Raw genomic sequence first — 26,701 nt, 5'->3', positions numbered from 1 at the left:
CCACCATAAAACTAATTAACAATATGGAGAGTAACTCAACCTCTTATAAGCCCTTTGCATAGTTTGGTCACTCAACTATCTTTGTCCTCACATTCTCATAGTTACCATGATTTTTCACATAATAGATCTTCAATTTCAAATTTTCCAGCTCTCTATTCCTCACTTTGTGTCCATCTCGAACTCTAGTCAACCCTAACTCAACCAATTTGATTAATCATGTCAAATGACTTGACACCCGAACTCTTGTGATTGAGTTGAGAGATATGTATAGTCATCTAGAAACTTAAAAGACTAAGTTCGTATTATTTACAGGCCAAACCTATCATTTTCGATTCTTCATAAACTAACAATCTACTTTATCTTGACAGAAGGATTCATATAATACCATATCACAAAAGTAACTATAATTACATATCATAAAACTAACAAAGTTATGTCAGCTCAGAATCAAAATATTTGTCTTTGATACTAGGTTCGTGCAAAGTAATGATCAAGAGCATGATTGAAGTATGAACACGCTCTAAAAATGTGAAGCTATTATGCACGAAAGAGTAAGAATATAAGGGTCGTTGTCGAGTTTTCTAATAGATTTATACATAATCTAACCCAATTTATTTGGTCACAATCCGAAACCAAAAGTCTAAACTCAATTATTAAAATTAGGATATTTATTAGGATGTCGTGTATCCATACAATATAAGTTACGTAAAAAGTAAAAAATATTGGGTACAAATAGAAGTAGAAGCATCCCCGTTATTCCGGCACATTGTGGCAGTGTAGAATTCAGACCCCATCTATCCTTCGCATGGCTCTCCCGGCCCCTTTTCCTTTATTTCCCATTTCAAAAGGCAGCAACCAAGGAGAGGTGCGGTGAGCCGTTGGATGAGACGGAAATTTCCTCGAGTTTCGCGTTGAATGCCAACGGGTTTTAACGCCCAACAATTTTGGCAACCGCCTCTTGACATTGTCTGCTCTCAAAACCATCCACCCCACTTCTTCCACTCAATCAATCAACCCCAAAGGACAAGCAAACTGCCTTTTGATTTCGATTTCGATTTCTGATCATGGTTATATATCTTTGATTTTTGCTTTCATTCTCATTTTTCCATCTACATATCTTATGTGTTTGCCCAATTGCTCCTTAGTTTCTGATTATTTATATAATTGTGTGTTTCTTGAATTTGTTGCAGACCTGCATTTTCTTCTTTCCCAACATGGCATTGGCAGGAAGAAAGTGAGGTGACGTTGAATTTAAACTTTCTCAGGAGAATTCATTTAATGGTGAATCTTGTGTATTATATGCAAAGATTTCATTGTACTTGTACGTTTCTTGCGTCTCAAGTATCGAAGGGACGTCCTGTATAAATATTTTGTGTGATTGCGCTGGTGAATGGTTGGCTAAGTGATTCAACACATTCTACAACTTATGCTCATTAGTCTTTCACATATTCATTAATCACCTGAGTTGTCTGCGCATGAACACGATTGTTGTTAGATATGGAGCAATTGCTGAAGATGTCCTAGTATTATTGACCATTGAATTGTTTTATTCTTCTTGTGAAACAGGCTCTAATTGATTCTTAATTTTGAGGCATTCTCCGTAGAAATAATAGATTAACAACGTAGTAAACATATTGGAGATTGGTGCTGGTGATCACAGCAGAGAGCTTGTGATTTATTCGGTTTTACCCATCACAAACTGAAGGTATTATATGTTGCCTCTTGAAAACTATTGAGTGAGCAGGCTTGAGTTCAAAAGATAAGCAGAATGGACTTCAGTGATGGGTTTGTATCAAATGAGCATCGGGAGCTTCACCGATCTGATTCAGAAAGTGCAGATCCATTATCTGCGTCTCCATTGCCTGTTTCTCCAAGGTCCCATAAGTTCCCTAAATCTTCAAAGTCCCCAAAGTCTCCAAAGATTCAGGGGAAACATGGAAAAGGAACTCCACTCAAGCATGATAGACATTCACATTCTGCAGTTGATGGCCGTCCTAAAAAGGGTAAACTACACTTTCGAAATTTTCTCATGGATTCGGGTTGAAGGCATTCTTTCGCATTATATAATTGCTAGCAAGAGGCACTAGCGAATAACGTTTTAGACAATGTCGTATAGCTACATATTGTTACCTGACGTGTGCCTTGGAAAGTTAACTCTAGGCATTTACCATTATCTGATCGTTAATAAGCAAGAGTTCTGAATGTAAAAATTCAAAATTAGGTTTTTACTCTTAATTTTATGAAGATTATCATAATGCAGGTGGTTCTGGGGCTAAAGGCACCTGGGGCGGGTTACTTGATAAAGATGACAGTTTCACTGCTGACCCGAATGACCCAAACTTCAATAGCAGTGAGGTAAGTAACTGAACAGCTCACACCTTCATATTTAACTCTTTTTGGATCTTGTTATGAAAAATGATCAGTTTATTTGCCATCTTTAATATTGATTGTCTTATTTTCATTGTGTTTACCAATTACATGTATTGGTTGCAGGAATGTGAAAATTCCGATGCAAGAAAAGAGAGGGTCGATTTTGAGGAGTACAAAAAGAAAGCTACAATAGTAGTGGAGGAATACTTTGCTACTGATGACATTACCTCGACTGCAAATGAACTTAGAGAGCTTGATAGGCCTACATACAACTACTATTTCGTAAAGAAGCTTGTCTCTAAGGCGATGGATAGGCATGATAAAGAAAAAGAAATGGCTGCTGTTCTTTTATCTGGACTATATGCTGACTACATTGACCCCCCACAAGTTTACAAGGGGTTCTGCAAATTGATAGAATCTACGGATGACTTCATTGTGGATATACCTGATACGGTTGATGTCCTTGCACTGTTCATTGCCCGAGCAGTGGTTGATGACATACTTCCTCCTGCATTCTTGAAGAAACAAATGAACTATTTACCCAAAGATTCGAAAGGGATTGAAGTATTGAAAAGAGCTGAAAAGGGCTACTTAGCAGCCCCGCTCCATGCAGAAATCATTGAGCGGCGATGGGGAGGTAGCAAGAAAATGACTGGAGGATGTCAAAGCTAAGATTAATGATTTGTTGATAGAGTATGCAGTGAGTGGTGAGAAGAAAGAGGCGTGCAGATGCATCAAGGATTTGAAAGTTCCTTTTTTTCACCATGAAATAGTTAAACGAGCTCTTGTAATGGCAATGGAGAGGTGTCAAGTTGAAGGCCAGCTACTAGATTTGCTGAAAGAAGCTGCTGAAGAAGGTTTAATAAACTCAAGTCAAGTATCAAAAGGCTTTAGTAGGATGATTGACTATGTTGACGACTTATCACTCGACATACCAAATGCACGGGGTATATTGCAGTCATTGATCTCCAAGGCAGCATCAGAGGGCTGGTTATGTGCTTCATCTTTGAAATCACTCTCTCTGCAACCAGAAAAGCGATCTTTAGAAGATAGTGTTGCCAAAGTTTTCAAGACGAAGGCCCAATCTATTATTCAAGAGTACTTCTTATCTGGGGATATCTCAGAAGTAAACAGTAGTCTAGAGTCTGAGAATAGTACCTGTTCACCTGAGCTGAATGTTATCTTTGTTAAAAGATTGATAACTCTAGCAATGGATCGGAAGAACAGAGAGAAAGAAATGGCATCCATTTTACTGTCATCCCTGTGTTTTCCAGCTGATGATGTTGTAAATGGGTTTGTGATGTTGCTAGAATCTGCAGATGACACAGCTCTGGATAATCAAGTAGTTGTCGAAGATCTTGCAATGTTTCTCGCTAGATCTGTGGTGGACGAAGTTCTAACCCCACAGAACTTGGAAGAGATTGGAAGTCAGTGCTTGGCACAAGAGTCAATTGGGAGCAAGGTCCTTAAAATGGCCAAGTCATTGCTAAAGGCTCGGCTTTCTGGGGAGCGGATATTAAGGTGTTGGGGTGGTGGTGGCAGACGTGGATGGGCAGTTGAGGATGTGAAGGACAAGATTGGGAAGTTGCTGGAAGAGTTTGAGTCTGGAGGGGATGTAAGAGAGGCTTGCATGAAGGAGTTAGGCATGCCATTTTTCAACCATGAGGTTGTTAAAAAAGCTCTCGTGACGATTATGGAAAAGAAGAATGAGAGACTTTGGATTTTGCTGGAGGTATGTTTTAGCTCTGGACTTATCACAATGAACCAAATGGCAAAGGGGTTTGTTAGAGTTGCAGAGTCTCTAGATGATTTGGCTTTGGATGTTCCTGATGCCCAGAAACAATTTACACACTTGAACGAGCAAAGAATGCAGGGTGGTTGGATTCCTCATTTTGTTTCAGCAAATCAGGACACAGAACAGAGAATGGCACTGGCTAATTAGTTAGCAATTTTCTGAATCGCACATACGAGTGTATACACACAAAATATGCATGCAACCAAGCATATTGTAAACAGCTAGTTACATTTTCCTTGTCCATCATCTTCTTTAGCTACTCTCTCCTCCTTTTTTCTGGCTTATTGATCATTGATCAATTGAATACTGGTAGATTTTCTTTTGGATGAGTAGGAGATTATTTTTCAGTGTAATCGCGGAATAAGCAGACTGAGATGCACACGATTATCTGGTTTCTCGGCACAAGAAACACAATAAATACTGCAGAAACTCAAAAGCAAGTCCATTACCGATTACTAGCTGATAAACCCCTCACAAGATTCCTATTCTCAACACTGTTCTTTACATTGGGAAGAATTGTAGCATGGATATATCTAGTTTCTTGTGTGACAAGTAAACTGAATTAACTGATCTTTCGTGGGGCATTAAGTCTTGTTAATTCTACTTTTTATACATCTCAGAGCAGTGACAACAAATGCATTCCAACAGAGAATCTCTCATTCATATTTCATCAAAACTGTAGCTACTCATCTTGGCTCCCAATTCATACTAATATATAGTAGTTTTTTTTTTTTTTTTTAACAAAACAATATGCATCTTGTAATCCTACCGGACGCAGATAAATTGACCAACAAAAAAAAAAAAAAAAAATCAGGCGCGGGTAACAAAATGTTTTGATTAAATTTTTTTGGTTATAAACTTTAAAATACACTAAAAAATCTCTTCAATTCTCTTAACTTTTTAAAATTCATAAAATAAATTTCTAATTGAATGCACCTGAAATGTTATAAACTTTTTTAAAATCCTAATTCGATACACTTGAATTTCTAAAGATTTTAATAAAATACCTTAAAATTCTGATTGAATACAAGTTGAATTTCAAAGAATTATTTACAATTCAAATTAAATAGATCTAAATTCATTAACAAAAATTAAAATCCCTTTAAAATCTCAATTGAATACGCCCGGCTAAAATCGATGAGTTATAGAGGACGTAAAGGTGAACCGCCTGCAAGCATGTGCGTGTTGACCCGTTTGCCTTTGATGCCTCTGATGCGCACCTCAAAAACAAAACCTACAAATAATACAACACAAACTTGGACATAAAATATTGCAACCTAAAATCCAAAAAAATGGACGAGAAAGCCGACAACAAAACCGGGGAAATCGAGGAAACGGGTCCAAAATCCGACGGATCTTCTCCTAATCCGAATCTCAAAACTGCGAGGACGAAGGTTCCAGAAGTGGAAGTCTGCCTGTATCGACAAGGGAAAGGCCCGATCGACACGTTCAAGTCGAGTCTGGGAGGTTGGGACCAGAACCAGTTGGAGGTCGGAGACATTCTCGACAAGTATGGATTCAAATCGCTTTACGCTTTCAATACCGAATCGGGTCGCGGGGTTCCGATCCGGTTTAACCCTAGAAACGGCAGGTCTATGCTGCCGTATAGAGATGGAGCCACGGTTCACATCGACGGAGAGCCTAAGGTAAAATTTTATAAGATTCACCTTTTGTTAGAACATGATTGCCAAAACCCAATTGATAAAATTAGTCAGATGAATTATCTGTTTGGATGCCGAGAAAATTGTATTGCATTGTATATTTTTTTTGTAGTGAATTGTATTGTATTTAAATAAGGGAGTTTTAACGAAAGTACTGTTCATTCTAGCAAAAAAAATCATATTTTTACACTAAAAACTCAATCATGTACTATTCACTTTATCTTTTATTTTGCCCTTATTATTAACCCTTAAAGTTTTCAAGTCTTTTTCATTAATTTTCCTTTTAAATAAATTTACTTTGCATGTGTGAGAGAAATATTAGGGTAAATACATTTAATGTTTTTTGGTTTTGGAGTTATATATGTGTTTTCAGTTGTCACTCTCAGTTAGCAATATAGTAGTTCCTCTTACAATTAGAGGCTTTAGAATTTAGAGCAAGAGATATTAGCAACTTACTTGGTTGAATTCGAGCCATCGCCATCGGTTTTCATGTTTCGATTAGTTTAACTTGCTGCATTTCATTTGTGGTCTAAGCATGTAAATGATTTAAATGCCCCTAAGAACCCTACGTGATTCATCTTGTAGAGCTTTGATTGTTTGTTTGATAAACACCGAGTTTTAGGACCACATATTCCTAAAAAATAGGATTTCACGTGTTGTTTTGGTGGATGCTTATGCCCATTTTTATGACGAGCAAATGTGCAATCACCCCCTTAAAGTGATTGGGTTTAGGCACCGTGCTAATAGCACTGTGCCACAACAACATAGCGGTGTTGTTAACTGTAACATGAATAACTGCCCACCAAATCCATCTCTAGGATTTCAATTCGTACCTTGTTTGTCGTCTATTTTATGAGCAGTCTGTAAGGAATCAGGATCTGCTGACTTTGTTACCTTTCTGTATAATTTGTGTTTCCATACTCCCATTTCCTTCTGATCACGAATACTGAAAGAGGAGCAATTGTTCTCTCATTAAAGTGAAACAGTGACACTTTCAGTATTCTTTTGGTGCCAGTTCTGCTACTAAGTTCTTGTATGTTCAAATTCTCTTAATGCAGGATTCCATGATCCAACCGGTGACGAAAATCTTAATTGGAGTAGCTTTTATGACCATCCTGATAACATTGGTTTTGAGGGATCCTCCGCAATGGATCCAGAAATTAAACATTACTGGAGGTAACTTCCCTCCATGGATCATCGCTGTCGTGATCATAGTTTTTACTCGAATGAGGAAGAGAACCCGGGATTTGCTGAAAAAGTTTGGTTGGTGAAAGGCGCCATTGATGCTTCTCTTGTAAGGTTCATTAGTTTCTCCAATTGCTCTCAAATTTTGTTAAAAATTGATTCGTAATCACTGAAAGCTACTCTGAAGTATTTACTGAATTTTGACAAAAAAAAAAAAAGATGCTCATCCGCGACAAGCTGCATGGGGATTAGACTTTGTCACAAAGTGTAATCCCCTTGCAAAACTTTTGCGGATGTACTCACGGGGTTAGTTTCCATATTTTCCCGCTTACATTTTATATAGCTTCTGTAAAGAATCCAAGATATTGTATGCTTGATTTTTGAGGTTTTTTTGAAGAGGATTGTGCATTTATTGATTTTGAACTGCTAGTAAGCTGGCTATGGAGGATGGAGACATTATTCGAAGGATTTAAGAAGGGAAGTGTTATTGACACTTCAAAAATCTCATTCTACACTCCTCATAAGTGTATTTTTCTTTCTAAATATAGAAAGTTTGGAGTGTAGAATGAAGAATTTGGAGTGCCAATAACAATTCCCTTTAAAAAAAAACTTATTTTATGGTATGCTGCAAAAGTGTATTCGGAACCTCGGAAAAGGATTGGCTCTGTCTACTGGGCACTGGTCCCAACCTGAAACCAGTCGGCTGTTGCCTAGCTCTTGTTCTTTAGGTGGAGGGACGATCACCTCTCTAACCATCAGGTGCTTTGAGACCTTAAGCCCTTTCCCCTTCCCACCACCTGCGGAACTTAAGCACTACCCTATTGCATTAGGCAGGTATGAATATAAGGTTTATTTTCAGCAACTCCACATGAAACTCAAACTCGATCTCACTAACCCCTGAAACTTATTTCGTCTCACCTGATTCACGCGAAGTCAACTCGCTCACTACGCCCCATTTCCATACGTTCCGTCAAAGAATCGATATGATGACTTGTGCTGCAAGAATGATAGAGAATCCGTTATAATGATTTATGTGGCAGGAATGTCAGGGGAAGTTTCGTCATTTCACGAACAAGGCCATTGATTATTAGGGAGTAGGATTCTCTCCCCTCTTTTTTTCCCTCTCCTCTTATTTGAATAGTCACGGTTAAGACACGTTAACATCTTCTATTAATTTTTTATAGCAAGCAAAAGGCAGAATAAGAGAATGTGAGAGGAAGGGGATGGAAAGAGAAGGGGAGAGAATCCTAATCCGACTATTAGAACCGCAAAAAAAATCAACCTAATTCATCTCCGCATAATGTAAACGTCAAAATCATGTGCCCCCGCCAATTTGACTCTTATTTCGAAATTTTGTCAAATCCTCACTAGTACGTAATGTAACACAATTTACATTTCAAAGCCTATAAAGTCTTCAAAGTCAAGGAATTGAAGAAGTGAGGGAGGGTGGACAACCGAAACAACCAAGATTTTGGTATAGTGAGAGGTTTTGTGTAAGGGGAGGGTTATTGCTAGCAAAGATTGTTGGTTTTTGTGTCGGGATTTTGGTTTGATTAGTATACATGTTGCAGGAAAATTGAAAATTGTTGACACATAGCTATAGTTTAGGGTAGGCTATGTTATGTAAGTTTCGTCGAGAGAAACTCTTGTATCCACAGAGATACCATGTGGCAAACATCTATTGAACGGCTAGTGCACATTTCGAACAAATAGCATTTGAAGTGAGAGGAAATTGGATCAACTAGTCCCTAGTCAACATGATTCCCAAATTTTAGGTATTTGATTATTGATTCTAAGATAAGCCAACACTTTCGATTCTCTTATGTGTTAGTAATCACCCGGAAGAGCTTAGAAGTGAAATGATTCTCATCCATATGTTTTAATAAACGCAAATAATTCCAGAATCAAATGACTTCAATTCTCATTCTTTTAAGTAAACATGGCTTGGCATACTTCAATTCTCATTCTTTGTAAGTAAACATGGCTTTGCGTATGATAGAGATTACTAAACTAAACTATAAAGCTATAATATGAAAGATGAATATCCGTACTTGGGGTACATGGTAAACAAAAGTTGTAAAAAGAATCAAAGATAGTAGCTCAATATCACATAAGTCAGTCTATCCAATATATTAACTTTGAAAATTCCACGAAGTTGATTCTCTCACAAGTCAAAACTACAAGCATCGATTTCGTGTCCGAGGTCAAACAAAACTCATAGCGACTGCTTTCCTTGGCGTTCCTCTGACAAAAATAGGGACTACTTTCCTCAAATTGGAAAAAGTAGAGCATCGCTAAACAACAGAACTTAGTATACAACGTGTACAAACAATGCCTACGAATCGGACAACAAAATAATGAAAATTAGGCAACCCAGCATTGGAGGTGAATTGCTCGAATAAATTCAGCATGCACAGCCGCCACCTCCTCTCTGATCGGACTCTGTAACGGCCTCCGGGACGCCCTGGAAATATCTGCAAGTAGAAAGGAAAAAGGAACAATGATGAATAAGGCAGGTTTGGAAGGTCATAAAATACCTCATATAAGCATACAGCAATAATAGCAGGAAGATAGATACTGATGCCCTGTAGATATACAGATGGGGTAAACTGTAAGGTAATTGAAAGTTGGGGACACCATAAGCTGATTGAAAGGTTTTCATGTTCTGAAGGAAAATTTTCATTAGAATCATATGCTTATTCTACAAAGAAGTTTTGACGGAATTTGGAAAGATCAAGATCAGATGCTTATACTTTGATTGCTTTACAGCAAAGATCCGTTATGTGGGACAACGAGACTTAGTTTAGTCATCTGCTTCCACACAGCCGAGCCCCTTACCTCGTCTCAAGCTGTACTTAGTCCAATTCAAATGCACATCCTCTGATGCGACCGGTCAAACCAGGCTTTATCTATACTCACAACTATTGTGACTGGTGAAACCAGGCTTTATCTACACATGCGACCATTCTTCCCTAAAAGATCTTAACTAAGTTCTAAGAAGACCAATATACTAGGTTTTATCCTTCACGTCATAAAAGTGAGAACTAAAAACTACATTCATAATGAAAACTATCATGTTCATTATCTAATTCTTGTCTAGGGTTATCAAATACACTATTATCAAATACACTATATAGAATTATCTATCCACTATGCGGATGCTTCCAAAAGAGAGCCGATGCTCGTCTTCTGAATCTGGAATAGCTGATGAACTTAAATATATTCTAAAAAAGAACTTGGCAATATCCTCCATATAAACTTACATGTCCTGCTCATGTTCATTTGCAAGAGCAGTCTTCGCAATACAAAGAAATGCACCATCAACGTTGTAATCCTCTTTTGCTGATGTCTCAAAATAAGGTATATTCCCCTTTGATGCGCACCAGTCCTTTGCCTTCTTCTCCGACACCTGTAAAGAAAATAATTAGAATGATGTACATGGACAAGTTGTAGACAGCACTACAAATGTGTATCCTTACCACACGACTGTTCCCCCCATCTATATCAATCTTGTTACCAAGCAAGATAAACGGAAATGTCTTGGGATCGGTAGGGTTGGCCTGGGAAACAATTAGAACGGAAACGATATACGCATTAAAACAAAATATATGCATTTTCTGAAAAAAAAAAAAAAAAAATTCAAATTACAGAACTGTAAGCCAAACTGCTTAGGCTTGAAAGGTATATATTTACAACTTTCAAAACTGCTTAGAGACACCTTTATCAAACCACTATGTTTTATAATTAAATCAATGACAACATAAAATAAGGTAATCGTGTTAATTCAGATAAACAAACTGTTATAAGGAATGTATAGAATTAAAGAAATAAGAGAAAGGCAGCCTTATGTAGCCATCCATGGAAAAGCAAGCACAAAATGGAAAATTAAAAGCCTATAGCATGGAAACTTAGTACTATCCGAGGCTCAACTGTCCTCTCGTGTCAAATACACCATAAAACACACACAGAACAGCATTTGGAAATTAGTGCTAAAATGGTAATTCATCTGGAAGAATTCTTTGCAAATTCTACAATTTTTCAGCTGAAGCAAGAAATGATGGATGGAAGTAAGATAAGCAACCTTTACTCCCTACATGGGAATTCCCTTCTTGCATACGACATAAAGGTCCCAGGAAATGGAGCATTGATGGAATATTGATTGCTTTCGTACTTGGGAAGAAAAATACTTTTGCATTTGTCTCAAAAGCCAACGAAAATAAGGGGAAAAAGAGAGAATGGTTAATAGAAAAAACTAAAACGTCCAATATCAGAATTGTATTCATTTTACTTTAAAAACTCTTAATTCTTCCTCCTTTTTTCTTGTTACCTCTCTCATTAGACAAAAACAATAGAAAACATAGATATTATCAAGCCAAATCTAAATAAAAAACAAACCAATAAAAAATAATTACGCATTAGACAACTACTATTCAGTATTTTTAAGCTCTAAACTAGTCTTCCCTGCCACCATATTCATTCTTCAGTCTAGAAAACCCCACTACCGAAAAAAATTGTTATAACTTAAGTAGCTAGCCCAAGATAAAGCAAATAGCTCATTATTGATCAAACTGCAGTATGAACAGAAGTGATACTATATGCCTTTTTGGGAGTGCAAATAATAGCTCCCTTTTGATGAACATATATCCTTGCTTGAATATAGAATGACTGAGAAACGCTATGTGTGTGTACACATTTATATAAGTAATTCGATCTTGTAACACAATTGGCACAGTATGCTACCAGATAACAATAAGAACTGCACCTCAGATCCTCAACATATGTTTCCAACTGATAATGGTCCTACTTGAGAATCTCACAGCACAGTACATCAGTTTGGCAAGAGAAAGTTATCAGATAAATATATAAAGAATTGAGAAAGGCATGAAACAAACCTGCTTGAGAAACTCCTCATGCCAATTATCTAGAGTATCAAAGGACTTCATTACGTTAACATCATAAACAAGAACACAACAATCTGCTCCTCTGTAGAATGCAACTCCAAGACTCTGAAATCTTTCCTGCCCGGCTGTGTCCCAAATCTTCCAGACGAAAGAAAACAGTAAAAACCACATAAATTAGCACCAACAATTCCAACAATAATTACCCTAAATTATACCAAACAGAACACTGAAATACCATTGAACCACAAAACCCACTTGTAAAGTGACGAGCCTGTCATCGATTTGGAGTTCTTTGGTGACAAAATCGGCACCAATTGTAGCTTTATACTGCTGACTAAACTTCTTGTGCACATATCTAAGCCATCAGTTAAAGAACCACACAGTCTTAACACCCAAAAAAAAACATAATTAAACCGATAGCTCATTAATATAACAGTGCCCCATCTCTAGATCATAAACAATATCCATCTAATTAAACTTAATTCACCTCAATTAATTAGATTTCTGAGATCGCAAAATTACACAAATCCAACACCGAAATTGGAAAAAAAAATAATTAAAATTAACGAAAATAATCCCACAGATGGTGAATGAAGGATACTGGTTCATCAACGAGGTCTTGCCAACCCTAACAGAAGAAATAACACAAATTTAATCCCTTAAATTCACACAAAATATAGAAATAAACTACAATTGCTGAAGAATCAGAAACCCAAAAACGTACCCACTGTCGCCGAGAACGATGACCTTGAGCAAGGTTCGCCTGCGCAATGACATGGCGACGAATTTAAACTGATGCCAAAGGCGAAAATTTCAACTATTTCGACAGTAAACAGATTTCACGCACCAAGGCGATTGATTGGTCGGCGTGTTTGAATTTTTCTTTCCACTTTTATTTCTATTTTTTTTTTTTCTCTTTCTCTTTCTAGGAAAGGAAAGAATGAATGGGAAGAGAGAGAGAGAGAGAGGGAGAGAGAGAAGAAAGGGGCGCCAATTTCGATCGGTGGTTGTCTTGTTTTTAATTTTTGGAATTATATTTGTGTACGTCGGCAGGACAGACAGCAACATATATTATTACAATGACAAAGACCCAGTGCCAGGTGACATTATTATATTAAGAAGTAAGTTTAGTTTAGACATGTGTATTTTGGGTCCCACTTATCCACACAACAAAAGTGGTTTAGGATGGGGGCCATCACACTAGGGTGGGATTAAAAGTTTAAATCTTGATTGCATCATGCAACCAAGTTGTAATTTCAGCTGTCTCGTCCTCCAAACTAGGAGCCAAGCGTTAAATCCAAGCAAATGACACGTGTTGACCTTTTCACAAGAATTTGAGCGCGCGCTGAAAAACTAATAAATTTTAAGTAAAATTAATGAAAAAGGTTTGAAAGTTTTAAGTTTTAATGATAAAGATAAAATAAAGAATAAAATAAATAGTAGCAAGATTGACTTTTTAGTGTAAAAATGTGGTTTTTCATTAAAGTGAATAGTACCGTGGGTGTTTCATTAAAACTCCCTAAATTTTAAAGAGTGAAGTCACAATATATGTATAGTTCCTCTCTATGATTATGAAGGTTGAGTTACTTAGTATTATGATTTAGTAATATTTTTTATTTGTAAGTGATTAAATGAAAGATTTTACGTTCAATCTTTATTAAGGACGAATTTGAATCAAACTATTATAGTTAATTCTTTACGAAACTTAACCTTTATTTTTCACCCCTATAGATAATATTATGTGTATTACAAAAAGAAGTTTATAGAGGATGAGAGGGAAACTAACAAAAGCTAAATGTCCAAAGAATATTACACTCAATACTATATCCTAATGCTCTCTAGCTCTTATAAGTAATTTATATTTCTTTTCAAAATTTGAATAGTAAATGAAAAAAAAATTTGACAAACGATAACATAATTACAGTAAATAAATTAGTTATAAATCTTTAATACTAAACACAAAATCTTATATGCATGGGCAAATGCTGATTCTTAATCAAGGTGTTTATTTCATATTAGTAAAACATAATTTGATTTAAAAATTTGTTTTTTATAACATTATCCTTTAAGTTAGAGGGGTTGTGGGAGAGTCAAACACATTAGCTAAAGCCTAAAACAGCACTAGTTAATTTAACTACGGAAGCGACGTGGAGCTCTGGCGTCCGCGCGCTCCCGTCTTCCTTGAACCTCAGAAGCACACCCACAGGCCACAGACGACAGAACACAAGAGCCGCACGCACACTTGCATTTCAGTCGTCAAAACTCCTTTCTTTTCTTCTTCAATTCCTGTGAGGCGGAGGCAATGGCGAATTCTTTGGTGATTGGCTTAAGAGTTCTGTTTGCAGCTTTGGGCTGCGCGATGACCGTCACTCTCGTTTACACCCTCTCCGTCGACGGCCTTCCCTTTCGCAAGGACCTTCTTACTCCGTACTCTCTCTCTCCCTCGTTCATACTCCCAGTCTTTTGTTTTTTCTGTTTGTTTAATTATTTTGAAAGTTTTGGGATTTTTTCTGTTTCAGGTGGATGGTCGCTACCTTGATTGATTTCTACATCAATGTTGTTCCTTTCGCGGTATGATCTTAAACTTAAACACATTTTTCTGCTAAGCTTTCATCGAATTCTTGAGGTTCCATCGTTGTAATTGTTTTTGTAAATTTTCTTGTTAATTCCGTCTTCTCTTTTTTTTTTTTTGTTGGTGCTATATCATTAATATCATTGTTTAAAAGGGACAAGGCTCCCGCAAAGTGGGGTCGGTATCATATGCAGTCTTAACCTTGATTTGCAAAGAGGTTGTTTCCTTAACTCAAACCCGTAACCTTTTGGTCACAAAAGGAGCAACTTTCTGTTGCGCCAAGGCTTGCCCCCCATTGATAGCTTTGTTTGAAATGGATAAAATCATAATAGTTCATTTGACTTTAAAGATGACAAGAAAGAAGCATATGAACAACCGTACAGTTTCCGTAATTGATTGCAGTGAGTGTCTCGGGGTACTTTGGTAGCTAAAAATTTGCTAGATTAAGGCTGCTCGTAATCGTTGGTATTTCTATGAGCTCATGAGTCTAGAATTTACGTCGCTTGTTAACCAAGTATACTTCCTGACATTTTCTTATGGATTTATTTCTTCCATGAGGAATGGAAAATAAGAAAATCTGTCTAATATGCCAGAATGCTTGGTAAACTTAATGAAAAGTGTCACTGTTTTAGTTTCTTCCCCTTATTTTTTGGGGATTATGGCCTCTATGATGTTGTTGTATTGTTATTTCATTTTGAGGTGCTTAAAGGCTCCTCGATTATATTTAGACACGAGATATATATTACTGGCTGTTTAGGTTCTTTTGGTCTCTTTCGGTCGACTTGCTATTTCATCATGCATTGAATTGAATCTGGTGTAAACAAAATTGTGTGCGTAGCTCAGTTTGACATAGAATAGAATTATATAAGTTATGTCTCTCTTTTCAGATTTGGATTTCCTACAAGGAGTCAAACTGGATTATTGCTACATTGTGGGTTATATTACTAGTATGCTTTGGAAGGTTTGCTTTCTACCCTATGCTAAATATATTCTGAATGTGCGTGTGGGGTGGTTCAGTAATGTGGTTAGACAAACTTTTTTATTACCTACCACATTGGGTTTGCCAGTGATAGGCTTCTCTCAGTTGGTCTTGTATGGTTGAAATTTCAACCCAATACTGTTGGGTCAGATGGTTAAGTTTCTCAATCCTGATCTGGCTGGTCCCAGAAACACGTCCTAATCCTATCAGTCAGTATGACTGAATTTTGAGATGTGGTGATTTTATTAGTTGTTACAACACCTATGTAACAGAGCAGTGGTTCAAAGTTCTGTATTTCTACTATGTTTTCTTTAATCGTTATGTAGTTTTGCTTCTTTTCTGGTATCAGTTGCCTTTTTGTATTTGTGTATTGATTTCTTTCCATTTCATGACAATGATTCTTGCTCTAATTTGAGTGTGAAAGTTTGATTTGAGCTTGCAATCTTTTTTTTTTGACCTGTCATGCTTGGTAATATTTCAATGTGTTAATATTTGTTTGATTTTTCCGTCACACCCAATTTATCTGGTTCATTATCAACTTTAGTTTGTTATTAATTTGTTGCTATTCTTTGGTTTCTGTTTCTAGTATCACTACATGTGCCTACATTCTGTTGCAATTTATGAAGCTATCGACTGCAGAATCGCAAGATCCTATGTACTATGTTCTGTTGCGACATTCAAACGGGTAGGTAAACTAAACTTCACCTTAGTGTATCGTGCTCTAATGTTGAATCAAATTATTGTATAGAAATTATAATAATGAGAGATGTGCATAGAGAAACTTGTCGGTGGATGGCAAAGTGCATGGAAATCGGTTGATTTCCATCTGATTTCCTTCTTGTGCTCTCTCTTGATTCAATTAATGTATTCTAATTTGATTTATCTCTTAATACAATGTTCTTAAGTTGTAATCTCTGGGAAATATATTCAAATATGGCGTGGTTATCAATTACATGAAAATGACAGAGAATTTTAATTTTAGGAATTCTGATATTACTTAATTGCTGAATCATTATAGTTTTTTTTTTTTTTTAAATTATTATTTATAGCGTGCAACCCATTAGTGTTTGTAGAATTTATACCTGCGGCATTGAAAAATATTTATTGTGTAAGAGAAAAACTGATTTACCAGAGGAGATGGTTCGAATTTGTCTGCTTGAGGTGTAACAAGGTGGGTGATATTCAAAAACTCGGATTGAAGTTCTAGCAGAGAAAGAGGACTTTCTGGTTAGCACAATTGCAGTGGAGGAAACAGAGTTTCCCCTTTTCCGAGGCAGCCATGAAAGTTTATTGAAAAGGAGATTGGAGATAGGAAGACAAAATAGCATTGTTGGCTATTATTGGGGTATGAGAAGCTGTTGTGATATTGGCAACTGGCTGCAAATGAAGGAAGGTGTGTTATTGTGAAGACTGGAGAGGCTATTTGAGAGAGGAAAGGGGGTGTAATTGAATGGTTCTTGTTGAATTGCTGCTTTGCAGCGTGGTGCGATAATACAAGAAAGGCTGGCTATATTTGGAGATGGGAAATAATATAAGAACTGGATTGAGACCATCAATATAGATTGTGCTCTGGTGACCATATAGAGGAGTGACATTTTTGGATTATTTCTATTGAGTCTGTGTTACTGTGTAAATGTTAACTTAATACATGATGTTATTTGTTTAACACTTAGAGAGGAATTTTTCCTAAACAAACTTTAAACTAAGGAGTTCACTGTTGGGCTTTATTTGATATATGAGCTCTGTATGATCACTGAGCTTTGTCTGATAATGGTGCATCATAATTCATATGCATGTGACCATATACTAGAACTCGTGAAGGTTTGTTGATACACGTCATAGGATAGGACACACACGAAGATGCACGTCTTACTATGCTTATGAAACTGCTTATGCTGCTCCATTTTCTTTATAAATATGGTTTCTCATGCAGCTATTTCTTTTCTGTTAGATAAAGCTCTATATCATAGTATCATACTAAGCTCAATCAGTAATGGTGGTCCAACAGTGCATGTGGCTGGCCATCTTACACGATTTCGTATCAGAATATTTGCGAAAACATGCACATGCATGCACACACAACCGTCTTATGCTAAGAAAGTATGCATATGCCGGTGAAGATGCTGCTTTTCTTATCATATCTTTCTTTCCATCTTTTTCTCATTTTCCTCTATCATACTCCCAGCTGGAGGTACTAATGTTATAGATTTAACTGGCAATAAATCTGATAGCATGGTACAATGCAAGAGTTACCTTTATTGCTTTGGGTCCCAATAAAAACTGATTTGATTTAAATGCTTTCATGTAGTTATGGTACGGAAAGTAAGAAGAAGTGCTCCCACGTTATGATTGCAAGAGTTACCTTTATTGCTTTGGGTCTCTTGATGCTGGGAACACTTCTGTACACTCTCTTAACAGACGGTACTCCTTTTCGCACAGAGCTTTTGACTCCGTAAGTTTTTATTTATTTATTTCAGTCTCATGTGGTTCTTGCTTCTTGCGAACTATTTTACTGTGTACGAGAGAATATTGGCATAGTAAGCAATGTTTTAATTGAAGATTTTGATCGATCTTTTCAGCTGTCATGTAATTAAAAGTTAGCTGCTACATGTTTGCAGGTGGATGATAGCAACACTTATTGACTTTTACATCAATGTTGTTGCTCTATCAGTATGTCTCAGATACTCATTATATTATGCGTAGTTATTTATGCTCTCAGTATCTTGTGAGAAGTAGGCCAGGGGAGTTAAAAGACGCCAATAATAAATTGACAGAACTCGTTAAAGCCGCGCATATAACTGAAATTGATACCAGTTAAGCTGCATCTTGAATAAACATTCAAATAGCTTTAGGCTCATTAATCTACCGTAGAGAATTTTCCCCTATGGTCACTTTTTCCTTACTGAACTTTTGCTGATTAATCATATTTTGAGCCAACCACTGAGTCAGGGTGTGATTCTGTTAAATCTGTTCAAGCGAGTTTGTCAACGATTGGAGTCTTAAAATAGAATGTTAGAAAACATTCATATGCTCAAAGAAAAATGTTATTGAGGAATTCATGTTATGCAGTAATTAATTGCTAATGAATATTCTAAGATTTGTGGCTGAGGGTTTCTAGTTGCCTCAGTGATTGTTATCTTTCCCTTCTTTTAAGTTCATTTGTAGGCTTGAAAAGTAGAAAGTAGTGATCAATTTAGCATCATGGTGATTTTCTGAACCTAGCGGTTTTTAACCTTCGTCATTTAATTACTTCAGATCCTTGCTAGTGAGTAAATGTTTTGAATATATCTTTCTGCACAATTGTCTTAATTTTGAATAAAGATCTTCTTGCTTTTGTATAAAAATCAGGTTTGGGTAGTCTACAAAGAATCAAGTTGGACTACAGCAGCTCTTTGGATAATCTTTTTGATAAGTTTTGGCAGGTAACTCTCATGGTTTTAAACATCAATATACTTTCCGCTGAGAAGACGTCCATTCTGTAATTTTATAACAGCATACATATGTTCCACACCTATGTAAACAGGGCCTACTTGCAAATTTGTAATTTTGATAGACAATACATTGACAGACACACAATTACTTGTTTCGTATTATCTGTATATATACAGATAATATATATGTGTGTGGTTTTCGGAAGGGGAATTCATAAAGTATGGTTATTTATAGTTGAGAAAACTTTTTTACTTTGAATTTTTATATACTTTTTGTTTTCAGTTTTCATAAGTAATTATTCAATAATATACATAGATTGATGGTGAGAAAAGACAAAAATTGTATATGGGTTGACAAAGTTTTTATGATAAGATGATATATTGAGTGCGTTCTCTTTTATCAACTGGGTTTGCTCTTTTCATAACACAGTGAATCTGCTGCTAGCCCATTAGGGTCAATTTTGATATATTAACCTTTTTGTGCTCTCTACTTTCCAGCATTACCACATGTACCTATATTGTCCGGCAGCTGTTTCTGTTGACATCCCAAGATCCACTCTATGTTGTTCTACTAAGAAGTGGTAGTAGGTAAGCCAAATTCAGTAAAGCTGTTTTGCTGTATTTATCATATGCTGCTTGGTTTGTTTGGAATGGAGACTAAGTGCAGTAGAGAAAAATTTTGGTGTGTGTGAATGTACATGGACAAAAACAGGGTGAGAATAGTTGTTAAGTTTATTCGGGGTTGATAATCAAGATTGTAAGCGGGAGAAGTGATGACTAAAATAGTTGGACAATGATATTGGAAATATGTGGATGAAAGTCTGATTAATGGGATACAAAAGAATCAAGTCTCAATTAGAGAAATTGTTAAGCTTTCTTTGCATTTGAACTGGTGAGCTTTGTTCTTCTGGCTGGAAGAATCTTAACTGCAGCCGTTGGTAGCTTAATGAAACAGAAAAAGCAATCTGATTTGCATTTTTCCTTTCTGTTTCTATTCCAGGATTGTTTTTCTCGTATATGTATATAACCGGCCATAGATTTACCCTGGAAATCTAGATAATTTTGAGGTGGAGGAAACAGGTTGGCATTTGGCAAGTAGGTGGGACAGAGAGAAGTCTAAATTTTGTGTAGATTTTGAAATGAGTAGATTTATGAAATATACAAATTGTCTGAAATCAAGTTTTAGGTCCGAAAAAGTTACTTACGACCTCTCTAGGATCAAGCTGAACTAAAGGTAGAGACTTGGAATTTGTAAAGCATGTTTAGCGTGAGGATTAAACACTTGAACTGTGATTTGAAGTTCGTTTGTTGTTTGCTGTAGGGCAGAAAGCAGAAGTGACGGAGCTTTGATCTGATGAGACACTGTAAAATTTGAGGTTGATGTGCAATTCACGACCTGTATAGCGTGTTGATGTGCAATTCAAGACCTGTATAGCGTGTTTCTGTGTGGCATATTTTGAAGACGCTATTCTAAGAGTGCAGAGTGCATATAGTCATATCTATATTTTGTTCAGGAGAAAAGGCCACTTGAGCAGTCTCTTTGTAAATTTCAGAATTAATTTTATGATTCATAAAAAGCACCTTCTAAATTTCCAAAACAGAAAATACCTCTCGGAATGGGAGCAAACATGTTCATGTGTAAAGTGCATATGGTTATATATGATGCAGAATATGTTATCGTTAAAAATAATTATCGTTGAGTGTTGCTTCATGTTGTAGAAGACTATTTTTTTCACTGCAAATCTTCTCAACTGATCAAACTTTGTTTTCGATTGATTGTTCATTGACTGACGTATAGAGCGTTGTACTAAAACTGTTCTCGGTCTGATCTTGTTCTTCGATCTGTTGAATGATGTTGTTTGGTTGCCTATTGCATTAGACAAATCGGATGCAACTTGCAAGGGATGGTCCTTTTAAGGTCAATCCATCGAGTGACAGAAGACAACGAAACCGTCAATTGATTGACACTAGAACTAATGGTGAACTATCTAATGCGATACTGAACCAAACAGCATTATTCGATCAATTGCATAACAAGTTCCGATTGGTCAAACATTTTATGTATGATGCTGAGAAGCTGGTCAATGAACGATCAATCGAGTACAGGGTTGGAGCAGTCGAGAAGCAAGAAACAAGAATGAATGGGGTATCATGAGTTCATATCCTCTCCGGATCTCACTGTTTAGAGCTCTAGGACCAAGAAATTTAGACTGCTCAAATTGAATCTTGCGGTCCCCATTAGTCCTTTCCACCGGCTCACCTCACACGAAATGAAGGCCCCGATCTCTTTCTCTTGAATGGTCTGGATTTTTTTGTCCTTGGGCTCTAGACAGTGAGATCCGAAGAGAATCTCAACTTGGTCTTATGACATGTGTTCTTTACCATTAGTGTGTAGACGTGATAAGACAAGATGTGACAAGCAGACATGAGGAATGGTATAATAGTATTTGGTGTGATGTAAAGCAAGGAATCTTATCTAGAATATATTTGATCTCAAGTAAAGTATAGTTGATTAAAGAGATTCCTCCTTGTCATGTGTAAGTAATAGACAAAACAGGAAGATGCTTCTGTCCCTGATAGTTCTAGAAAAGGTCTGGAAAAGTTCCTCCTAGACCTATTAATATGTGTGTGTATCCTTTGCAATACTCATACTTGATTAGGACCCAAGTAAAGACAAGTTGTTTGTATAAGCTTCCTTTGTTGAGTTTAATTCTTGTTTGAGCCATCCTAAAGAATGGAGATCCTAGTTAGTGTAAAGCTAAGTTTTCAAAATATCTCCCTAGACCTCTAGCTTCAACCACCACAATCCTGCAATTGAACTTCAATTGATTTCACACTAGATCTATTTCTGTCTATAATTTGAAGATTGAACGGAGAGTTTACCTGAACTCTAAACCCTTCATAGTGAACTTTTCATTAGACATAAAGTTCCCCCATTTTATACCAATTTGGTTTTCAGGTCACAATAAGCATCTTTGTGTTAGATATTGGTTTATTAATGCTAATGATAACATGATACTTGAATTGCATTCACATAGTTGTTGCTAGCACCACCAAGTCCTAGATTAATGGATTGGATTGGCGTTAGTTCCTAAATTGTCATATGCAAGTAATTAGACTACTAGATAACAGAATTCCACACCTTCTAATAAAGGTAAGGACCAACAATACCAAAAAAAATTCCATGTCTATTAGAGAGAGGTTCCAATGTGGTCTACCAAATGTAGTTGTCATAACATTTTAATTGTTGTCTGTGTAATCATATAATTTTGTCATGTTGTGTTTTTTACCTGGTTAAAACAAATTATATTTTTTTTGGGACTTTTTTAAGCAACTAAAAACACTAATAGAAAAGCCTTTTGGGTGACCAGTACAAGAAACATCAAGGTAAAGCGCCTGCTTGACGCAATTGAGGATATAATTAATTCAAGGGTAAATTACACAAGATTACCTTAAGTATGAATCGAACCGTAATCTTATATCTCTTGTTTTAAACATTGCAATGTAATACCTCAACTTATTAATTATTTGCAATGTCATATATCTGTTAAATTTCTATCAATTTGGCTGTTTCATCCCCGTTAAAGCAACAAATGACTCCATAGTTTCTTTATAGAAGCTGTGCACAAGGAATGACAGAACATGAAGGTGAGAGTGGCGTCTGGTGTGCAAGAAGGAAAATGCGGGACGGTGATGGAGAAAGGGTGCTTAGTGGTGAGACCTCTTCATTCTTTTAATGTTGTTGTTACAAAAGAAATTCTTAATTTTTTAATATTTAATTAATTTATCCAACTGGTGAGTGGACCCGTTAACTGTCACATTAGCAGCTAATAGTTAAATTGACATAAAATTTAATGAAGATCTGACATTACAACAAATTAATAAATTAAGATATAACATTGCAATGTTTAACATATGAGGTTAGGGACATTGCTCTAATTGTTTTTATTGAACCAATTCACACAGTTGTATATTGGGCATTGACCAACCAATTATCCATGATTTTTTTTTTTTTTTTTTTTTGTCAACGCCAATATTTTCCATGATGAAATATACAAAAAGGCACGTTCGGAAAATTAAAGAGACGTGTCCAAAAGCCCTGGCCAACCGTAACCAACAAAGTGGGCCAGCACCAACTGCCGTAAAGCAAATAAAAAGCGCGACCGCATCTCACATAGAATGCCACGTCATCTACCGCACGCGCGCTTTCCCTACCTTAATCGTTACGAAGTCCCAACGCACCGCTTCGATTCACTCTCTCTCCGTATATATACCACTCTTCGTCTCTGCTTTCCACCCTCTCACTCCTCTCTCGCCCCTTCCTCCAGAGAAGAACAAAAATAAAAAATAAAAAAAATCCCCCGAAAATAAAATCTCCGTTTCATTTTTTCCCAAAAAATAAAATTCATTCCATTTATAGAGCAAGTGAAACCCTACTCATCACTCAAAATTCAAAGAATTCTCCGCGAACCCTAACCTTATCCCTGATTTCCCATTTTTCCCTATTTATTTGATTATTTATTCGATTTTCTTCTGCAATGGCGGCGGCGGTATCGGGTCCCGTGGCTCAACCAATGTCTCCGGCCGCTCAACAGGCGCCGCCTGTTGCGGCTCCGTCGGTTTTCGGGAACGTGTCGCTGTACGTGGGCGATCTGGACCCGAGTGTGAACGAAGCGCAGCTGTACGATCTGTTCAACCAAATGGGGCAGATCGTTTCGATTCGGGTCTGTCGGGATCAGAGCCGAATGCAATCCCTCGGCTATGCCTACGTTAATTACGGCGATCCTCAGCACGGTCCGTTCTTTTCGCATTCTCGTAATCTGTCTCTGCGTTTGCCTGTTTGATTCAACACACAATGTCTGTCTTCTGTTTTTTTAATTTTGTTGTTTTAGTGTTCCGTGAATCTCATTTGTTTTCTAATTTGAATTTTGTTTCTGTTATTGTTGTCTTATCGGATTTTGTTTCGTTTGTATAATAAAATGATATTTGTTCTGCGAATTTGTTGGAAGATTCTGTGATCGCATTGTTTATTGTCTGTGTTTGTCATTAAAAAATGCAAACAGATTGTTTAATCTTTTGTTTGTGTTTTGTGGATGAAGTTGTAGATTTGTATAGGATAAAATAAACTACTGAATATTTTATTACCCCTCCGTCTCCGTCATTTGGAAAAAAAGTAAATTTTGTTTACTAGGAATTGATATCTGTAATTTTTTGCCGTGTAACTTGCAGCCGCCAATGCCCTGGAGGTTTTGAATTTTACTCCTATCAATGGGAAACCCATCAGGATTATGTACTCTCATCGTGATCCAAGCATTCGAAAGAGCGGAAAGGCCAATGTGTTCATTAAGAACCTGGACAAAAGTATTGATCATAAGGCGTTGTTGGACACTTTTTCAACCTTTGGCAACGTACTTTCTTGCAAGGTTGCACTTGATGGCAACGGTCAATCTAAAGGGTATGGGTTCGTACAGTATGACAATGAGGAATCTGCGCAGGAGGCGATCAAGAAGCTGAACAAAATGCTGATAAATGGAAAACTGGTTTATGTTGGATTGTTTCAACGAGGCCAGGACAGGAATGGGCAAAATGGATCACCACATTTCACTAATGTTTATGTGAAGAATTTGTCAGAGACGACTACAGATGAAGACCTTAAGAAAACTTTTGGTGAGCATGGTAACATTACTAGTGCGGTTGTTATGAGGGATGGTTCTGGAAAGTCTAGATGTTTTGGTTTTGTTAACTTTGAGAAGCCAGAAGAAGCTTCTGCTGCAATTGAGAAGTTGAATGGGAGCACCGTTAGTGGTGACAAGGTTTTGTTTGTCGGGAGGGCTCAAAGGAAATCTGAGAGGGAGATGGAGTTGAGAGCTAAGTTTGAACAGGAAAGACTCAGTAGATTTGAGAAGCTGCAAGGTGCTAATTTATATCTCAAAAATCTTGATGACACAGTAAATGATGAAAAACTAAAGGAGCTATTTTCTGAATTTGGAACAATAACATCGTGCAAGGTACATCTTATTTCAACTGTACTACTGGTTTGTCTTTCCTGATTATGTCTCCTTTGTAGGTCCTTTTCGAAAGGTTAGCTTCACTTATTATTCCGAAGCTCTCCTAAAAAGTAATATATTAAAAAAAAAATGTTAATTTTCTTTATTTTCAAGGTCATGCTTGATCACCAAGGGGTGAGCAAGGGTTCTGGATTTGTTGCATTTTCTACTCCGGAAGAAGCCAATAAAGCCGTAAGCTTTTTATTATATGCTGAATTCTTGGCACATCCTGCAATTCACCTTTTGTCACACACCCCAACAACCCCCACCCCCCCAGGCCCCCCAAAAAAAAAAAAACAGTTTTTGCGTTAGTAACTTCCCTTTTTCTCTTCTTCAGTTGGCCGAGATGAGTGGCAAGATGATTGGACGGAAGCCTTTGTATGTTGCTGTGGCCCAACGCAAAGAAGAGCGCAAGGCTCGATTACAGGTAGTTTTCTTCATTGCATCCTCCTTTTGTCGTTTTGGAATCTTTAACTTCTTGTAATGTAGAATTGTACTCGTAGGTTCATTTGAGGATAAGAATTATATAGGCATCTTACGAAACCAATTATTACTTAATGGATCTAGATGGTGTGCTCGCTTTGATTTCATTTTTCAGTGTTGTAATTTTACATGCCTCTGATACCTCTGATATATGGCATTTCTCTGCATTTATGATAGAAAGGATCTGCATAGGGCTCGTCATACTCAACTTTAGGAGAGGGGCTCTGCTTAAACATTTTGAGTCTGATTGTATTTTATATTTAAGTTTACAAAGTTGGTTTTCTTTTCTAAAGCTGATTAACTCCAATGTAAGGGGCGGAGTACAAACTTTACTATCTTATTTTTAGCTTTTTTCATCAGTTCTTGATTTTTTTATATATAATCTGAGCATCAACTTTCATTTTCTATTAGCTTTGGTGGTCCCAGATATTGGTTAGTCTGCACAGATTCTCTTTTTATTTTTCTTCTCGTGATAAACGGAAGCTTCAGTTGTTACTCATTTCCATTATTCCAAAGAAACATTACAGAGGTGACCTTTATCATTTTTTTCAGGCACGTTTTACCCAAATCCGAGCACCAGGTGGGATGTCACCATTGCCATCAGGAATTCCTGCATATCATCCTGGGGCACCTAGACTTGCCCCGCAACAACTGTATTTCGGTCAAGGTTCTGGCATTCTACCCCATCAGCCTGCTGGTTATGGCTTCCAGCAGCAGCTAGTGCCTGGCATGCGCCCGGGTGTTGGTCCAAACTTCATTATGCCATACCACCTTCAGAGGCAAGGTCAACCTGGGCAGCGGATGGGTGTACGGCGAGGTGGGAACTTCCAACATGTGCAGCAGCAGCAGGTGCAATAGTTTCCTGATTTGGCATAGCAGTTTTCTTTTCATTTACTCAAAATTTCGATGCCACTAATTGGTTGTGTAATTTAATTATCAATCATGATGCATTATATTACTACATGACCTGCTCAATAGTCACTATTGTCAGTTTTTTCTTTCACCTTTGATAATTTCTTACTCATCCATTATTTCAGTTACTGCACCGTAATTCCAATCAAGGCTTGAGATACATGGGCAGTGCACGGAATGGAGTGGACCCATCTTTGGCTCCTCAAGGTCTTGTGGGTCCAATGATGCCTTTGCCACTTGATGGTGCAGGGCTGCCTATGTCTCCTAATGATATCCATCGTTCTGGGCCGTTGCCAACGTCAACACTTGCTTCTGCTTTAGCTTCTGCTACCCCAGAGAATCAGCGTTTGGTATGTTCTTTAACC

The 26,701-nt window shown here is 37.0% G+C and overlaps 5 protein-coding genes across 6 annotated transcripts in view; 4 read left to right on the top strand and 1 right to left on the bottom strand.

Moving 5' to 3' along the window:
- The first annotated feature begins 1,575 nt into the window (after nt 1–1,575).
- Nucleotides 1,576–4,644, top strand: LOC103934680 (MA3 DOMAIN-CONTAINING TRANSLATION REGULATORY FACTOR 2). The gene is given in 5 exon segments (XM_009344429.3): nt 1,576–2,003; nt 2,261–2,355; nt 2,494–3,023; nt 3,025–4,220; nt 4,223–4,644. Coding segments are annotated over 5 exon segments (2,142 nt in total). The 5' UTR covers nt 1,576–1,768; the 3' UTR covers nt 4,309–4,644.
- Nucleotides 4,645–5,388: 744 nt separating this feature from the next.
- LOC103940455 lies at nt 5,389–7,407 on the top strand. Its single transcript, XM_009350572.3, has 2 exons — nt 5,389–5,811; nt 6,885–7,407. Exons 1-2 carry the CDS (start codon nt 5,458–5,460, stop codon nt 7,095–7,097), a joined length of 567 nt encoding a protein of 188 aa, XP_009348847.2. The 5' UTR covers nt 5,389–5,457; the 3' UTR covers nt 7,098–7,407.
- A 1,708-nt stretch (nt 7,408–9,115) lies between these two features.
- On the bottom strand, nt 9,116–12,909 carry LOC103934678 (ras-related protein Rab7). Its single transcript, XM_009344427.3, has 7 exons — nt 12,637–12,909; nt 12,514–12,540; nt 12,168–12,267; nt 11,904–12,050; nt 10,491–10,571; nt 10,275–10,420; nt 9,116–9,485 (listed from the first exon to the last, which is right to left on the bottom strand). Exons 1-7 carry the CDS (start codon nt 12,687–12,689, stop codon nt 9,416–9,418), a joined length of 624 nt encoding a protein of 207 aa, XP_009342702.1. The 5' UTR covers nt 12,690–12,909; the 3' UTR covers nt 9,116–9,415.
- A 1,289-nt stretch (nt 12,910–14,198) lies between these two features.
- Nucleotides 14,199–20,605, top strand: LOC103934676. 2 transcript variants are annotated; one of them, XM_009344426.3, is made up of 9 exons: nt 14,199–14,339; nt 14,432–14,483; nt 15,372–15,445; nt 16,050–16,148; nt 17,772–17,915; nt 18,082–18,133; nt 18,812–18,885; nt 19,393–19,482; nt 20,221–20,605. In XM_009344426.3, exons 1-9 carry the CDS (start codon nt 14,215–14,217, stop codon nt 20,231–20,233), a joined length of 723 nt encoding a protein of 240 aa, XP_009342701.2. In that variant the 5' UTR covers nt 14,199–14,214; the 3' UTR covers nt 20,234–20,605. The 2 variants fall into 2 exon arrangements, with proteins under 2 accessions (XP_009342701.2, XP_009342700.2); XM_009344425.3 differs by having other exon boundaries at nt 20,216–20,605.
- A 2,425-nt stretch (nt 20,606–23,030) lies between these two features.
- LOC103934675 (polyadenylate-binding protein 3) overlaps nt 23,031–26,701 on the top strand; it is a 4,294-nt gene continuing 623 nt past the window's right edge. The window contains exons 1-6 of the mRNA XM_009344424.3: nt 23,031–23,688; nt 24,124–24,902; nt 25,056–25,133; nt 25,279–25,368; nt 25,977–26,273; nt 26,462–26,686. Of these exons, the coding sequence (XP_009342699.2) occupies nt 23,433–23,688; nt 24,124–24,902; nt 25,056–25,133; nt 25,279–25,368; nt 25,977–26,273; nt 26,462–26,686 (1,725 nt within the window). The 5' untranslated portion in view covers nt 23,031–23,432. The remainder of the gene's footprint in view (nt 23,689–24,123; nt 24,903–25,055; nt 25,134–25,278; nt 25,369–25,976; nt 26,274–26,461; nt 26,687–26,701) is intronic.

This window comes from the organism of the source record quoted next, unplaced genomic scaffold (genome assembly GCF_019419815.1).
Source record: "Pyrus x bretschneideri cultivar Hongxiangsu unplaced genomic scaffold, Pyrus_bretschneideri_v1 Contig16, whole genome shotgun sequence".
Lineage (NCBI taxonomy): Eukaryota > Viridiplantae > Streptophyta > Magnoliopsida > Rosales > Rosaceae > Pyrus > Pyrus x bretschneideri.
This window is presented reverse-complemented; position numbering and strand designations above follow the sequence as displayed.